General features: G+C 45.9%; 1 protein-coding gene across 4 annotated transcripts in view; it reads right to left on the bottom strand.

Moving 5' to 3' along the window:
- Window positions 1-16,235, bottom strand: part of Prom1 (prominin 1) — a 71,600-nt gene extending 55,365 nt beyond the window's left edge. For 3 of the 4 annotated variants that reach the window (XM_090343807.1, XM_090343809.1, XM_090343810.1), the window contains exons 1-2: window positions 15,461-15,598; window positions 7,453-7,838 (exon numbers count right to left, since the gene is read on the bottom strand). In XM_090343807.1, the coding sequence (XP_090199933.1) occupies window positions 7,453-7,672 (220 nt within the window). In that variant the 5' untranslated portion in view covers window positions 7,673-7,838; window positions 15,461-15,598. Of the gene's footprint in view, window positions 1-7,452; window positions 7,839-15,460; window positions 15,599-16,142 lie in introns of those variants that run through there. The other variant, XM_090343808.1, reaches the window with a different exon arrangement.
- Window positions 16,236-16,835: the final 600 nt, after the last annotated feature.

Raw genomic sequence — 16,835 nt, 5'->3', positions numbered from 1 at the left:
TTATGTTTTATCTCTTATAGAAATATATATATAATAATATAAATAAGAAAGGGAAGGAGAGGAGAAAGTAAAAGAAGAAAGGCAAGCAGGAAAGAAAGATAGGAGGGAGGAAGGGAGGGAGGGAGGGAGGGAGGGAGAGAAGGACAGAAGGAGGGAACTGGATGCCAAAAATTAAAAAAAATAAAAATGACATGTGCTTCTAAAAATTAGAAGGGCAAAATTTCTAAAAATAGGCAGAACAAAGGGAAAGTTAGAACTTTTCACTTCAAAGGTTACCTCAGGAGCCGATAAAGCCCAGCTTTAATTCTGGGGTTTGTTCATGTTCAATAGGGGAGATTTATTTAAAAAACAAGCTGTGCAATAAAATTCAAGATCAAGGAGTCAGCAGAGCCATGCTCCTTTGAAGAGTCAAGGGAAGAATGGGTTCTGTCTCTCTGCTGGCTTCCGTCAAGACAATCCCAAACTTCACAGGCCTGCATCTATCTCAACATTTCCTTGTGTGAAAAGGTGCCAGCCATACTAGATTAAGAGCCAGCCTTCTCCAGTGTGATCACACTAATTGCACCTGCAATGACCCAGTAAGTCCACAATCTTAGGAGCCCTGAGTTAAGACTTGGGCATATGGATTCTGAGGGAGACATAATTCAACCCAAAATACTATATCTGCTCCCAAGTGTCTCTACTTTTTAGTGTACAACAGGTACAACTGACATGTAAGAATTGAGTAGCAAGTACTATAATATTACAAAATAAGAATATAAAGAGTGTGTTTACAACCTAAGTAAAGGGTTGAGGGTGTATTTTAGTGGTAGAGCACTTGTCTAACATACTAGAGGCTGTGAGTTTGATTCCCAGTACACACACACACACACACACACACACACACACACACACACACACACACACACACGAAGTCAAATGTTCTGTAGATTTAATAAAGGCCAGTCCCTATCACTTAGATGAAATTTACTTAGATGAAATTATACATAGGAAAATTATAAAAGTTTGGGGAAGAAAATCTAGGACTCTTAGCTCTTTTGCTTACACTTCAAAGAAATCAAAACAAACTGAAATTATAAAGGATGTATTTTTGAGTGTGATTTGTAGCAGAAACACTAATTTTGGAACTTCCATTAACTTATCATCAAAACAAATTTCAAGTGTTGGCCCTACATCAAAAGATTGGGGAGTGAATGGCTGAAGTTCCTTGCTTTAAAAGACCTTCCTAATTTAGCCACAATAATCGGAACAGACATAGAAAGATAGCCTCAATCCATGAAGTGAAAACTTCAAGCCAGTAGGTAAGGTATCCCCTTAAGTTTTGAATCCATTGGTGAACACATTTCTGCCCAGTTTTGAAAAGGCTAGGCCTTTATGAAGGAGTGAGTGCTAGACATTGACCATCTACACTGCCGGTATTGCAAACAGACAAGCAGACGGTCTCTCTCTCTTGGGGCCAATGTTTACCACTACCTCGAGACTTCTTCTCAAGTATGAATCCAACTCTGATGTTTTACAAGTACAGTCAACCTCCCCAGCCATGGAGTCTGCAACTCTAACCTCAATCAAATGCAGACTGACCACCCATCTCTCTCCACACATACCCCAGGCTGGAGGAGCTGATGGTAGATAGATAGGGTCTGCACAGCAGTTCTCCAGCTTTACAGAGGCAGCATGGAGAGCAGGAAGGAAGACCCAGGACCTCTAGGCCATCAGCATGGGGGCCTTGATACATTCCTCGAGCCCCTGAGCCAGTCTTGTCACCAGCAAAATCAAAATGGCAATGACCAGCCAAGACTCCCAGCCAGTTCCCTGGCTTGAGACCCCAGCTCAGTCCTTCCTCACTGTAGGATCTGGCAGTTCACTCAGTCCTCTGAACCTCAGCTCCCTCACCCATACAACCAGCTATAGATAGGGCCTGGTTCACAGAGCAGATGACTTGTCCAGATGTCCAGCGCTACAGGCAGCCACGGGTGACCAACACAGAGAGGGAGGAGCAGTTGGCACAAACGAGTCACATGACCTAAAGGGAACAATGCTGGCTTTCTGTGAATTGAGGAAGCATCCACAGGTGTTTTAGAACCCACACTCGGAGAAGGCAGCCATTGGCAGGGTGGTTGGGCTTGCCACCTGGCCACCTTTCCTGAAACCTGCCTTTCCATTTAGTGCCATATATGGGTTCTCAGTGGCCCACAACTTTGCCATGATTACTCAGTGGGTCCATGATTGGTGATTGGCTCTGTCACTCAAATGAAACTAGATCCGGACTGGAAGAGGAAGAACTCGAGGTCACATTGGGGGGAGGGGGAGTTGTCCTGAGATTGGTGACATAGATGATTTGGTTCTCCACCACTGGGATTCTGGGAGTTGGGGGCTCAGAGGGTCAGGGGAAAGGAAGGATGGATCAAATGTGGAAGCAGAGAGTGGACGCAAGGGGATTCCAGAACCATGAGGTTCACCCCTGGCGGCTCACCCCTTATCCCTCCCCCCTCTTCTGGTGGTTCATCCCCCATCTCTCTTGAGTGTGGAGTGCAACCCAGAGTCCTGACCTTTTCTTACCAAAGCATCAGTAAGTTTCTTTAACCTGGGAGGGGGGGGGGGGGAGAGGGAGGGAACAAGGGAAGGAAGGCTCTCAGGCTTCTTGTACCACCCTGAGAGCACTGCCAACTCCATGGGGCAAGATTCACCCCCCCTTCCTTCTCCAACCCCAGCCTCATGCACATCAGATCCCAAGGGCTAATCAGATCAGTCAAAAATGCTTTGAGAAATAGGCCAACCATCATCAAAGCCAAATTTTAAAAATATACCCAAACAGGGTAGAAGTTCGTTTTAGAGAATTTTCTAAAACTAAAAGATGAGTTTTCTTGCTTCAGTAGAATTGATCAATAGCAAATTTAAAATTTGTCTTTATAACAAATTCACAACACCCACAGGAAATTCCTCCCCCATATAATCTTCTGCAGTTCCCACTTTTAATATGCTAACACTACATACTAACTTTTCACACCAACCTAAGGTTGTTCTACTTCTCTTTTTAATATCTTTTGTTGTTCTTTTCATTTGTTTTTCATTTCCCATTTTTGGCATGGTTTTTAATTGATTGTTTGCTTTTGTGTCCAACCTATGGTTATGTCAAAAGCACCTCAATAAAATAAAAGGAAAACAAATTATCCAAAAAGGTGGGTTTTAGAGATATAATTGGTCCTAGAGACAAATCTCTCAGTCTCCTGTGAGTGTGTGGTTTTCACATGTCCTCTGGCTCTAAATTTACCTTTCCATTAGATTTCTGTAAACAAGGGCAAATATATAGAAATATATAAGTATATATGGAGAATTACACATAATGAAATATATAGGAAGTAAACACACATATAAAGTAAATAGATAGAGATAGAACCACCAAGTAGAGCCATCACGCACTCACCACCACCCAAGGTTTTTGAGAAATCCATTGTATTTATCCCAAATCAAAGAAATGACAAGATAACAAGAGCCTGTTAGATGCATGTACTCTTATAAAGCAGTGACAGTGGTTTATTAAACTAGCAGAGCATGGAGACCTGGCTTCTCAACCCCATTCTGCTACCCGGGTCCTGCCTGCCAAGCAGACATAACCCCTTAACCTTAAAGTAATAAAATTGCTTTCAAGAGGTAATTCTGTACAGAATGATCCCAAGGGAGAGGCAGTCAGGACATTTTAATGATGCCTCTAGGAGACAACTTGGTAGCCCTATGTTCCCTCCCTGCATTAACTTTGGCATCACATTTAGTTAACTCTTTCTTTGCAGTCATGAGGGCTTTGCCCTGGGCCTCAAGGCCCAGTTTTAACCATAGGTTTTACATACATTATCTCATTTAATCCCCTATGTTATGATTCTAGTCATTGTCTACTTAAGAGAAAAGAGACCAGAGGTGAAAGCGGTGGTAAAATTAAGTTCTTTTGTATGTAGATAAGACATCCTTCACCTTCCTCTGTGTTCTCAGCCAAATATTATCTCTTGACAACACTGTAGGCCCCTCTTATCATTCATCATCTATCCTGTTGTCATTGGGCTCCCCCAAACCCAATTCTGCTTACACCCAGTCTCGTGGGGCTCTTGGAAAGCCCAGACTTTCAATAAGTGCTTGTCTAGTGGATTTTGCCTTTCCTCCCTTCCTTTCAACTCTTGTTCTCCCTAACCTCGGCCAACTTTCCCTATGCACTCCTGCTCCTCTTCACTGCATCTATAGCCCACTGAACTCACCTGCAACCTCCAATGGAATGGCATTAAGGAGGACGGGCGTGGGAAATGGGTAAGTCCAGAAAATGCATAAAGGTAGAGGTTCATAATGGGATTCATTCTGTCTGTCTGTCTGTCTCTGTCTGTCTCTGTCTCTTTCTTCCCTATCTCAAAGAGTAAGGCCATGTGAATGCCCATCAAGAAGACAGTTGCCTACAAACAAGGACAGAGGCCCTTAAATCACATCAGACTTCCCAGAGTCCAGAATTATGAGAAAATCAATGCTTTTTAGCCAACGACTTCACAGAATTTTGTGATAGTGCCCTGAATGAACTAAGATGTGGATATTGGAACCATTATTTCCTCCTCTTCCTACCCATCCTTCTTCCCTCTGCCAGGAAGGACCTTCCCTTGAGTATCCAGTCCCCAACAGCCTTCCGGGCTTAACTGAATGAAGAAAGGGCCCCTCTGAAGGTGAGGAGAGAGTCCATCACCCTCTTTGCCCAGAGTCCTGCTCTTGTCGCCTCATGCTGCCTCATGCCCAGGCAGATATACATAAGACAGCCACACCAAGTTCAAGAACCCCTGGCGCATAGTTATCTGAACTACTTTGTTTCTTCTACTCAAGAACTTTGGTGCACATCCTTAGTGGAACAAAGGTCAGCTTCTTATAGGGATACAACATGGCCTTCTCTTAGCAGAGTTTCAAATTCAATGCCTGGGAAATTGTTTTGGTTGGACACAGGATATAAAATGGAAAAACCACTCAGTTCAGTGGTAATTTAAAGAGAGAGAGAGTGTGTCTAGATTCTAAAGTGCCTTTCTTGTCTACCACTTTATCTATGCTAGAGCCTTGCCTCTGAAGCACCTCTACCCATTCAAAGTAGAATGGACCCACCCAACATATCTTTGATGAACATATTACATTGTGCTTCGTTTAATGCAGTAAGCTGGTTAAACCAATAAATAATAAATAGGAATTCCCCTTCCTTCTTTATTTGTTTTTTAAGTTTTATGGAGAGGGCTATTTTTTGTTTATTTGTTACTTTTAAGATATTGACTTAGCCCTGGGTGGAAAAATCCATGATTCATGATCTGTGTCCTGTACATGGTAAAATACCGAGCAAGAACTTTGAGACTCTTACAAAATCTAGTAACCTGGGTGAAAATGTCTTAAAAATGAGATGGTAGGGGCCGGGAGTTTGGCACAGTGGTAGAATCCTTGCCTAGCATACACAAAGACCCGGGTTCAATTCCTTGGTCCCACATACATAGAAAAGCTGGAAGTGGTGCTGTGGCTCAAGTGGTAGAGCCTTGAGGAAAGCCCAAGGACAGTGCTCAGTCCTTGAGTTCAGTCCCCAGGACTGGCAAAAAAAAATGAGATGGTAGAAGAAAACCAAGACTCCAAGCCTTCATCTGTTAAATTCAATACCATACTCTTAAGTAATTTAATAATTTTTACCATTCCCCCACCAAGGTAATAATAGTTCTGCTGTAATCTAATGCAGAAACACTGGGAATTTCTTACAGCAAGAAAGTAAGTACTGAGGAAGGTCAAGACAGACTAGGCTAATGCTCTCATATTATTACATTTGGATTTAAATTCTTCAGACATTTCCTTCTAGACAAACCCATGTTGCTGAGGGTAAAAACCTTAGAATACATGATGAGCTACGTGGATATCTTACGTATCATAGTGAGTACTTAACACTGTGTCCCTTGAAAAGTCTGAGATGCCTTCCCACCAAATCTAGAGGAACAACACCTGGAAAGAGATTGTGGGATTAACTACTAATAGGATATGATTTAGCTGGAGATGGGAGAAGCTGCTTCTACATCTTAAACAACTGAATTCTGTGCTAAAAGAAGCAAAGGCAGGGGAGAAAAAGAAAATACACTAGTTATTCAGTGATTTTCATACATCTTCAAATAAATGAAGAGATACCTATTCAAGACAGTGAAGCTGTAGTCAGCTGACTTTCTACCTTTGTTCGTGGGATTCCCAAATGCAGTCCTTTAACAGAGGACAGCACTAGTCCAGGAGCCTCTTCTGTGACAAAAGCCTAGAATAACTTATTCTTTATGTCGAAAATTTAGAAACAAAAACAACAGTCACATGCTAATCTATGGCAAATGGATGTAAAAAATTTAAGTCAATAAAAATGCAGCTCGATGAAACTATAAACTTCTTATACTATAAATCAGTGATGAGGTTTGTTAAATAGATTTTGTCTCTGTCTCCTGCCCCCCTCACACACACTCTCTCACACACATATGTACGCTCACCCCCACACACATACATACAAATAAGCCTCTTATAAACAGTAGCTGAGCAGCTGAGGAAAATTATAAGTCTCCTACAAATTCACCACACATTTTGTAATGAATAACAGTATTCAAATCTCTATTATTTAAACACCAGCTTAGGAGAGATCTAATATAAAGCAGTTTTAAAAAAATATATGGCGCCCCTGTAAAAACTAATGCATAAAAAAGAGTAGCCCCCAATCTTGAGTAGCAGATAGTTCCCATAGACAATGTTCATGTTCACAGCCCTGTTCCTTTGATCACACAGCTCAGAGCTTAGATGAGCAAGGTAAAGATGAGCAAGACCAAAGTGGAAAACCATACCATGTACAAAGAATAATAACCCTGCAACACACCGTTCTAGAAGGGGCCACCCCCTCCTCACACCCAAACTCTAAAGAATTACAGCAACTGTAGAAATCAGGTAAACAGAAAGGGAGAGCACTGTCCTTGCCCTAAGCAATGTAAAAATCACAGTTTGTGGGTAGGCAGAAGAGAGCTAAAATTTTAAGTGACAACATGATGCCAAGTAGTTGCTAGATAATTATTAACTCCTCATTCTACCACTTGAGAACTTTTTTTTTAACCCCAACTTCCTCCTTTGATAGGTATGTGCTTTGGAAAAATTCACTGTCCAAAATAAAATCACACAGATGTTAAAGAATGAGCATAGCCCCATTACCCACCTAGTTTGATTCCTTCTCTCATCGTCAGTTTCCTGCCACCCTGATTCACTTCATATTAACTTCATGCAAGCCTTAAGTTCTAGATTCGTTTTTTTGTGTGTGCAAGCAATCGTTTGAACCTTAGATTGTAAAATGCAGTCCATCTAATCAGTACGGACTACACTGTTCTCAGGAAATAAAGCTGTGGGTATGGGGGAAGGGGTGGGGACATGCCTTCCTTCCCCTGGGTGGGTACTTACCTGCTGGGAATTCATGAGGTTGTACCACATAAAGAAAGAGATGCACCATTTGGAAAAGGAGACCCACGGGCCCGGCCTTATAGTCATCTTGTGTCTCATATTTGGTTGTAGGCAACTCATAACTGACATCTCCAGGAGTATAGGTGGACACAGGCTGCGCTCTGGAAATGGTATTTGCACAGAGCCCCAGCAGCAGAAGGATGCTGAGTAGAAAAGCCATGGCTAGCACAATGCTCCAAGCATGAGGTAGTTTCTGGAAATCTTGGGGAAGACCAGTCTTCTTGTGTAGTCTCCTTGGACCTTCAGATTCCTCTGCTCCCTGGGGATGCTGGCTGACAGCACAGAAGAGCCTTCTCCAAGGGGGTCATTCATTCAAAGCACCATCCCTGGCAGGAAGAGAAAGAGCAGAGAGTCACTAACAGATGACTGGCTTGCACTAGGATCTGCCCCAGGGAGGAGGCTAAAGCTTTACAGCCAGCCCTTGGGCCTAATCCCCTTGGTGAAATCAAACAGAGCCTGTTACAGAGCTTCAGGGGAGGAGCTGAGCAGGCAGCTAGGACCTTGAGAAGCTCTTTCCTGGAAGGGGTAGGGGGTGGGGGGAGCGGGGCTTCAGATTCTAAAGACAATCCCTCATCCAGGTTCAACAAACATCTGGTAAAGTTCAGAGAGTGCTATGGCTATGTGGTCTGGGAACCTAATGCTCCCCAAGCAGTAACGATATGCCAGGCATTGTTCTGTATGATTTTAAGGAATGATCCCACTTTGCTGAGGGGAAACGTGATACAGAAAGAATTCTGGTACCCTGCCCAAGGTTATAGATGATGAACAATGGGGCCAGAATTCAAAACAACAGCTCACCTTCAAGCTGTAGACAGGAGACACTAAGCCATTACTCATCCCAGCTCAGCCTCAGAGGCCCCAGCCCTTCCTAGCCCACTCTACTGCAATGAACTAGATGCTTGTTTTTTCCTCCAGGTCTACACTTATTCTTGTTCTGGGGATATATATGTTTCTTTAAAAAATCTTTATTGACAAGGTGATGAGCAGTGGAATTACAGTTACATAAGTAAAATAATGAGTACATTTTTTGTTTGTTTTTTTGCCAGTCCTGGGGCTAGCACTCTGCCACTTGAGCCATAGCACCACTTCTGGCTTTTCTATGTGTGTGGTACCAAGGAATCAAACCCAGGTCTTCGTTCATGCTAGGCAAGCACTTTACCATCATGCCAGACTCCTGGCTTAGTACATTTGTTTTTACATATTGTTATCCCATCCTCATTTTCTCTGACTTACCTAGGGATATTATCTTAACTGTCTTATATTCTTTTTAATCTGTTCACTGATCTCATTTCTAACAGACCGACAAAAGCCTACCACAAAGGGAAGACACAGTGTGTGTAGTCCCTGATTATAGCAGGTACATGGTAACTAAATATAAGGAATAAAGAAATAAAAACACCTGAAGTCCTGAACTGTTTCACAAGACCAGGATGACAGCCACACAACCCAAAAGTCGGATCCTGGATTCCCTGGCTCTTCCTCTGTCTGTGTTCAGAAACACCTATCATTTTTTAGGCTAGATAATTTCAAGGGAAGTAGAAGGTGCCATTAAAACACATGCTGTAATCCTAGACACTCAGGAAGCTGACATTTGAGGATTATGATTTGAAGGTAGCCTGGGCAAGAATCTCCACCTACCTACCAAAACAGCCAGAAGTAGAACTGTAACTCAAGTGTTACTAGCCTTGAGCAAAAAGAGCTCAGGGACAATGCCCAGGCCCGAGTTCAAGCCCTAGGATGGGCACACGCACACATACACACAGTATATGACACATTTTACAGGGAGCCAAAGGACTGACTGCCTATATTCCAAATCAAAGGGGTTCCAGACAAGAGAGATTATTTTGTGAGCTATTTCAGTGAAGATGTTAATTCGTATCTAATCCCTTATGATATTACCTCCTTTTCCAGGAGTCATCCCAAAGAGCTACAGAGTTAACTCATAAGCTGCCTTTTGCAAATTATGAACTGCTCAGCAACCTTCCTGGCTCCCTGGGTCCCACCTTAATAACCCGCTACAGTTCAGTTTCCACCTCTGCCATATTCCCAGTGTGCCCCGGTAATGGGACGCAAAGGGCTATCCTTTCGAAAGTCTCCCCCACACGCATACCACACTCACACCTCAGCTAGTTCGTTGTTGAAGCACAGGCTGGGAGTTAAGCTGGACCACAGAGGCTGGAAGATTAAACAAGACTCACTTCCTGGTAATGCAGCCAAGTCACAGGCAGCCATAGAAAGAAACTGTCCCAGGACAGCTGTGAACGCACACACCTCCAATTGCCCCCAGGGAGAACAGGAGGGAAATGGACCCCAAAGGACATGAAATACCCCCATTCGCCAAGGCAAAGACAGCCTCCAAAGTCTACATGGCCAAAAGAAGTGATGTGTCCAGATTTCTTCCCATCAGTACAGGCCTCTTTTAAATTTCAAGTACATTTTGAGCTAATAATAAAATCTCAAGAATTGTCAAGTTCTAGATAGCTGCTGGCAGGAGGAACTTTTCCTCTACAATTTAATGGCTACCCCAAAAGGGAAGTCCTTGGCATCCTCTTGAATTCCCAGGAGCCATTGCTCTTGGCTTAAGGAGCCACTATCTTAAAATCCAGGACAGCTCTGGGGACCAAAATTTCTATCTGAAAACAATGTGTTTACATACAAGGCAGATGACTGAACTTAATCTGGGGACTACGGATCAGTACTCTGTATTTTTTTTGTTAATATATATTAAATTAACAAAAAGTAGGAGTTTTATTATGATATTTCTATATAGCCATACAATGTTTTTGGATCCTATTTTTTTCTATTTTTATTGTCAGGGTAACATATAGAGGGTTACAGTTACATTCATCAAGTAGTGGGTGCATTACTTCTCAAACACTGATACACCTTCTCATGGTTTCTCCCAATTTCTCTCCCACCACCTCCTCCCAATCATCTTGTTTTCCCTTCCCTTCCCTATTTCAAATAAACAAACAAACATATACAATATGCCAGGTACCAATGTTAGATACAGTAAAAGCATAAGATAAACCATAAGGGGTAAAAAAGAAAAGAAATAACTTCACATAGTACATTAAGAACAATAATCATTATAATTTTCCATTTCCTTGAAAATTGGGGGACGCCATTCTATCTGATGGCAGCATAGAATTTCATTGTGTATAAATTCCATTTCATCTTGATTGGATCCTATTTGTCACCTGTATTCTTATCCATCCTCTTTCCTTTTTCAGCTTCTAAGTAGTCTCCCTTGTACTTCCATGAACTTGGTTGTTAGTTTTGTTCAGAGGAAGCATGTGATCATTGATTTACAGCCATTTATTTCATTTAACATGCTAATCTCCAGTTCCATCCCTTTCCCAGTAAATGTCATAATTTCACATTCTACTAATCTCAGCTGTATTTTTAAAAAGTATTTTAGAAGTGACTGCTTCTAAAAACAGCAGAAATTTGAGAACCAGCCCTGTGCCTGGAATATCCACTTGGATAACTCATGTCGTGTTTTCCCAGACACTCGAGGCTTCCCAGGCTAAAGCAGAAGACGACAGATGCAAGGCAGAAGTTCTCCTCAAATAGTCTTGCCATACTGTTTTAACCTTTCTATTGCAGTTACTGTGGGGGAAACCCTGACTTACTCACTATTCCCATGGCCTGGCACACATTAGACACTTAATATAACCTGCTGAAATAAAATGGAGGAAGATGGAGGGATATCTTTACCTTTGTCAAAGTTGTGCCAAGCCTTTATGTATTAGATGGTTTCTATCTTGCCTGGAGACCACTTGTGCTGTTTCCTCAACCCAAGCAGCAGGTGGTCTGGCTCTCCTCACTGGCACCTAGTTTAACATTCTGGGAAAAGGCCTTCTTCTTAAACAAGTCCTGGTCAACAAGTTTGTCTCACCATGCTCGGGGTCTCACCATGCCCCTGCCATGGGGCAGCTTGATGGTTTCTATTCCGAACCCAGTGAATTCAAACAAACAAAGGAGTGTAAAGTAACCTTTAAGCAAATATCTCACATTGGTTGTGAATTTGGAGTTTGGAGAACTGCATCTCTGCAAACATTGGCTTAGAAGCCAATGTCTTGTTTGATTTTTTTTCTTCTTTTGATTAGAATTTCTCAAACTTTTTTTTCCCCCAAAGGATCTCTGTGGCAGATGCTTATCATGCAGGATGATGAGCATTATCATGTAGTGTGGGGACTAACTTCTGAGTCTTGTGGGAGGCAGTCCTGCCTGTCACTGTGAGGCTAGCTGGGATGTCAAATATAAAGAGAGGATTGTGTCCCAGGTAGGGTCCATGGTAGGGTCCATCAGCCCCTTTCGACTAGGCCTGGAACTGGGACACACCCTGCAGCCTGCAGTTTCTAACTGATTTAGCAATGAGGTGGCAGTAGTCACATCCAATACTCCCTATCCCCCACTAGCAGTCATAGCTATATACCACTGAAGGAGCCTAGCAGACACATGTCCTGGGTACCTGAGTCTAGCTAGCTAGGCTTCTGCCCCATGCCTTTCCTGCTATGTCCCTAACCCATGGTACCCATCCTTCCATGAAGCCCCTCTTCTGAAAAACAGAGTTAGCAATGTATATAACTGTAGCCATTCTGTACACACCTTTATAACAATTAAAAAAAAACTTTTTAAGAGTTAGCTAGCATTCTGTATGACAAAGGACATAGCTAGCAAGTTAAGTAGAAAGCCCACAGAGGGGGAGAAGATTTTCACTAGCCATACAACAAAGGCCTCATACCGAAAATATATCAACAGCTCAAAAAATTGAATCACCCCAAAACTAATCTCCAAAGAAACAACCATCCTATTAAAAGAGGGGCCAAAGACTTAAAGAGAGATTTCTCTGAAGAGGAAATAAGAATGCCTATAGACACATGAAGAGATGCTCGACATCTCTGGTCATAAAAGAAATGCAAGTCAAAACAACTTTGAGATTCTACCTCACTTCAGTTAGAATGGCCAGGATCAGGAAAACTAATAACAACAGATGCTGGAGGGGATGTGGCCAGGAAGGATCACTACTACACTGTTGGTGGGAGTGCAAACTCATTCAACCACTATGGAAAACAGTGTGGTGGTTCCTCAAAAGACTAAACATAGAGCTCCCCTATAACCCAGCAATTCCACTACTTGGCATTTACCCAGTTGTCCAGAAACAAGGACATACTAAATCCACCAGCACAATGCTGTTCATTTACCACTATTTACCATAGCAAAGATATGGAACCAACCCAGATGCCCCTCAGTAGATGACTAGATGAAGAAGAGGTCATACACAGTGGAATTCTATGCTGCCATCAGAAAGAATGACATTGCCCCATTTGTAAGAAAATGGAAAGACTTGGAGAAAATCATATTAAGTGAAGTAAGCCAGACCCAAAAGCACATAGGCTCAATGGCTTCCCTCATTTGTAATAATTAATATAAATCTAGGACTCTCCTAGCAGAGGATTACAATAGCTCAAAACCTAGGCACATAAGGTCATATAGGATGAGACTAAAATGAAAGGATCTCTAGGATATAGAAACAAGAGCTTTAACTTGTGTAATTGTTGTTCTTAATGCACTATGTTATTTCTCTTCTCATCTTTTGCCCTTTGGCAAATCTTATATTGTTACTGTATCTGACTTTACCTGGTATATTGTATATATGTTTATTTGCTTATTTGAAATACGAAAGGGAAGGGGGAAACAAGATGATGGGGAGAAGGTGGGGTGAGAGAAACAGGAACGGAAACATGAGAAGGGGTATCAGTGTGTGAGAAGTAATGCACCCAATACCTGGCAAATGTAACTGTAACCTCTCTATACATTACCCCGACAAAAAAATTTAAAAAGAGGTAGCTAGCATTTATAACAAAGCATCCTGATCATTAAATTTCTAGAGGCAGTTATTGGCCGGGGCAAAACTTATTTCCTTCATATTTTAAGCAAAAACAAACAATATCATATTCGCTTGAAAGGGTTTTTGTTGTTGTTTTTCAACTTGTCCTTTAATGAACTTGTTTACTTCAAGCACTGGGATGAACAGAAATAGTCTTCTATAGAAATCATAAGGAAGTCCATAAAAATTTTATGAGGCACATAAAGGAACACAGACCTAGAGGGTACACTGCGTGGTACACAACAAGCTTTGAAGACAGGGCTGGATCTCTGGTTTCACTGATTAACTCTGTAACAAAGAGAGTTGCTAACTTCTCCAGGCACTGCGGTGTCTATCTATAAAGTGAAGATTTCCCATAGGGTGGGGCAGGTTTGAGAGCTAACAGAGAAAGCAAGTGGTACACAACTGGTAATGCCACACTGGGCTTTGCTACTGGGCCTGGCCCCTGGGCCTCCCCTGACAGAGGGAGATCTCCTAGGAAAAATGAAAGGGTAAACTCAGAAATAGGAGAGAAGGAAAAAAAAAAAAAATCCGGCAATATCACCCAAGTTCCAACTAATGAAGTTGTTCATATGGAAATGTCCCCTCCACAAACTCTGTTAAGGTTCAGCCTAAGTCCCTGTGTGTAGTGAGGGTGAAATCCAAGCTAAGTGCAGGTGGCTCAGGCTTGTAATCCCAGCTCCTCAGGAGGCTGAGATCTGGGGATGGTGGTTCACAGTCAGCTCCAGCCGGGAAGTTCAGGAGATTCTAATCACCAATGAACTACCCAAGAGCCAGAAGGGGGGCGATGGCTCCCGCTGGAGAGGGCCAGCCTGGAGTGGAAAAACTAAGGGCACGGGGCAAAGATCCCGAGCTCAAGCCCCCCAGTTCACTTACACACACACACACACACACACACACACACACACACACACACACACACACACACACACACACACACAGTCCCCATTCTGAATCTGCTTCTCACAACACTCATCAGTCACCACAAGAAAGCAAGACCAACTTCCTCGGCCAGGGCCACCGAAAGGTCGGTCGGTCTCGGCCGCGGGTTCTTGGGAGCGACCTGTGGTTGCAGGAAGCGCGCGGTTCGCGGGCTTGTCCAGCCCCAGGTTTGCCCTCCACCCCACGGGGCCAGGCCCCTCCCCACCGGCCCCCTCCTTCGCCGGGGTCTCTGCGAGCTCCGGGACACAAAAGATCGCGCGGTCGGGCGCGCGCGCAGGGCGGGAGGCTCCGGGACCCCGGAGCCCAGGCGGGGCAGGACTAGGCGGGGCGCTCCGGCCAGGGAGAAGGGGCTGTGGGGCTGAGCTCCCCCCACCCTCCTGCTACGGGGACGCCGATCGGCAGCCCCGGCTCTCCGGCGCCGGCGAGCTGGTGGTGGTCGCTCACGCCCCGCTTTGTGTCCCGCTCGGCGCGCTCCGGCCCCGTGCGCCCCGGGGCGCCCCGGGGCTCCACTCCCCGGAAAGCCTGCAGCCCCCGCGCAGGGCAGCCAGGTGGGAGCACGCGGAGTCGGGGTGCTTTCAACCCAGGGGTGCGTGCGCACCCCCAACGGACTCGGGGAGACGGTTCCCGCGGCGCCCCACGGCCGGGTCGGTTGCGTGGCGCATTCCACGTGGCCCTCGGCACGCCGCGCCGCGGGGTTCGGCGCCCGGAGCCCCCGGGGCGGGACACCGAGCTGCTCCTCAGGAAGTTTCCGAGCCCCCCGTGGGGGGGAGCTGCGCCTCGGCCCGCCGCCGTCCCGGAGAGGCGAGCCCCGCGGGGGAGCTGGGGGGCTTACACAGCCCACTCGAGCCGCGGAACCTGGGGAGCCCCCGTCGCTGGTCCCCACTCGAGGGGACACGGAGGATCGCAGCGGCGTGGCGCGGGCCACCTCCCGGGAAAAGTTTGCGCGCTGGCCGCGGCTCCCCCACCCCCGCCCCGCGGCGGGACACCGGCCACCCCGCGGCTCCCGGGCTGCGGCCACCTGCTGCGGGGCCCACGGGGGGCGGGCGGAGCGGGGGCTCCTCCACTCCCCGCCAACCCGGCGCTCGGAGCTCCCAGACGCGGCTTACTCACCGTGGCTCGCCAGCCCGGCCCGCGCTCCGGCTCCTGCCCAGCCGCCGCCCCTCCGCTCCCCGCCCCGCGCCCCCGCCCGGGCTCCGGAATGATTGAACCCCGGGCTTCCGAGACCACCGGCTGGCGGCCCCAGACCCCGCCCACCGCCCCGCCCGCCGGGACCTGCGGCGGCCTCCCCTCACCCCGGCCCGGAGCTCCCGGCCCGGCCCAGCCAAGCGGAGAGTTCCTAGAACGGACGCACCGCGGAGGGACGGCCGGGGAGCCAGCTGAGCGCGCGGCCAGGTGCCCGGGCTGCAACTAGTTGACTCAGTTAAGCCTGGGGCTCTGGAAACTCCGACTTCCCTCCCTCCCTCCCTCTCTCCCTCCTTCCTTCCCTCCCTCCCTTCCTTTCTCTGTCTCCCTCTGTGTGTCTATCTCTTCTGTCTCTCTTTTCTGTCCGTCCTGGGACTTGAACTCAGAGACTGAGCGCTGTCCCTGAGATTGATTGATTGATTGATTGATTTTTCTCACAACTAGTGCCCTACCACTTGAGCCACGGCTCCACTTCCAGCTTTCGGTGGTTCACTGGAGACTTTAAAAGTCTCAGGAACATTCTAGCCGAGGCTGACTTTGAACTTTGGACTTCACATTTGAGAGCCACGGTACCAGGCTGAGCCCCTTTCTCGTCCCATCCCCTTCTTACTCCTGAAACGCCCCCAGCCCGGGCCTTCTCTGACTGCTCTGGTCTCAGAAGATGTCTGTTCCCAGGGCAATATTCTTTTCAAACGAATCAAAAGCCAAACAAGGGGGCACAGGGCAGCTGGGTGCCTGCGCAGCCTGCTTGAGGCCCTGCCTAGGTCCCTGGCACCCGTGCCTCCCCGAAATCTTTTAGTTCCTTCGTGTTCCTGGTTACTGGAATCTGAAAAGGCCCTGGCTGCCATGGATACACGCTGGCATTCTTCCTGCGGGGCTTTCCCTGGCTGAGAGGAGCTTGGCATCTCCAGAAGCTTCCCGCTAGAAGCAGACACCCCTTCTAATTGTCCTCACCCAATGGTGGGATGTATGGCTCACCACTTCCTATGGGGAAGTGAGAATCTTGTGACCCGTTTTCATCCACTCCCATCCCTTACTTCACCAAAGGTGGAGGGAAAATATCATCCGGATGGGCACAGCATTTACATTGTATGAGGCATCCTGAACAAATTCAGATGTGGTTTAAAGTACTAGGAAGGATTCGCATAGGTTCTATGTGAATTTATGCTGTTTTACAGAAGGGACATGGGTGTCCATCCAGACCCTCCGACTACCTTCTGACAGGGAATTTAAAACTTAGGGGGAGGGGGAAAGCACGTTTCAGGACATTGGCTAGCATCCAGTAGGGTTTGTGATATGGAGA

The sequence above is a fragment of the Megascapheus bottae genome, chromosome 13 (assembly GCF_031878675.1).
Source record: "Megascapheus bottae isolate mThoBot1 chromosome 13, mThoBot2.hap1, whole genome shotgun sequence".
Taxonomy (NCBI): Eukaryota; Metazoa; Chordata; class Mammalia; order Rodentia; family Geomyidae; genus Megascapheus; species Megascapheus bottae.
This window is presented reverse-complemented; position numbering and strand designations above follow the sequence as displayed.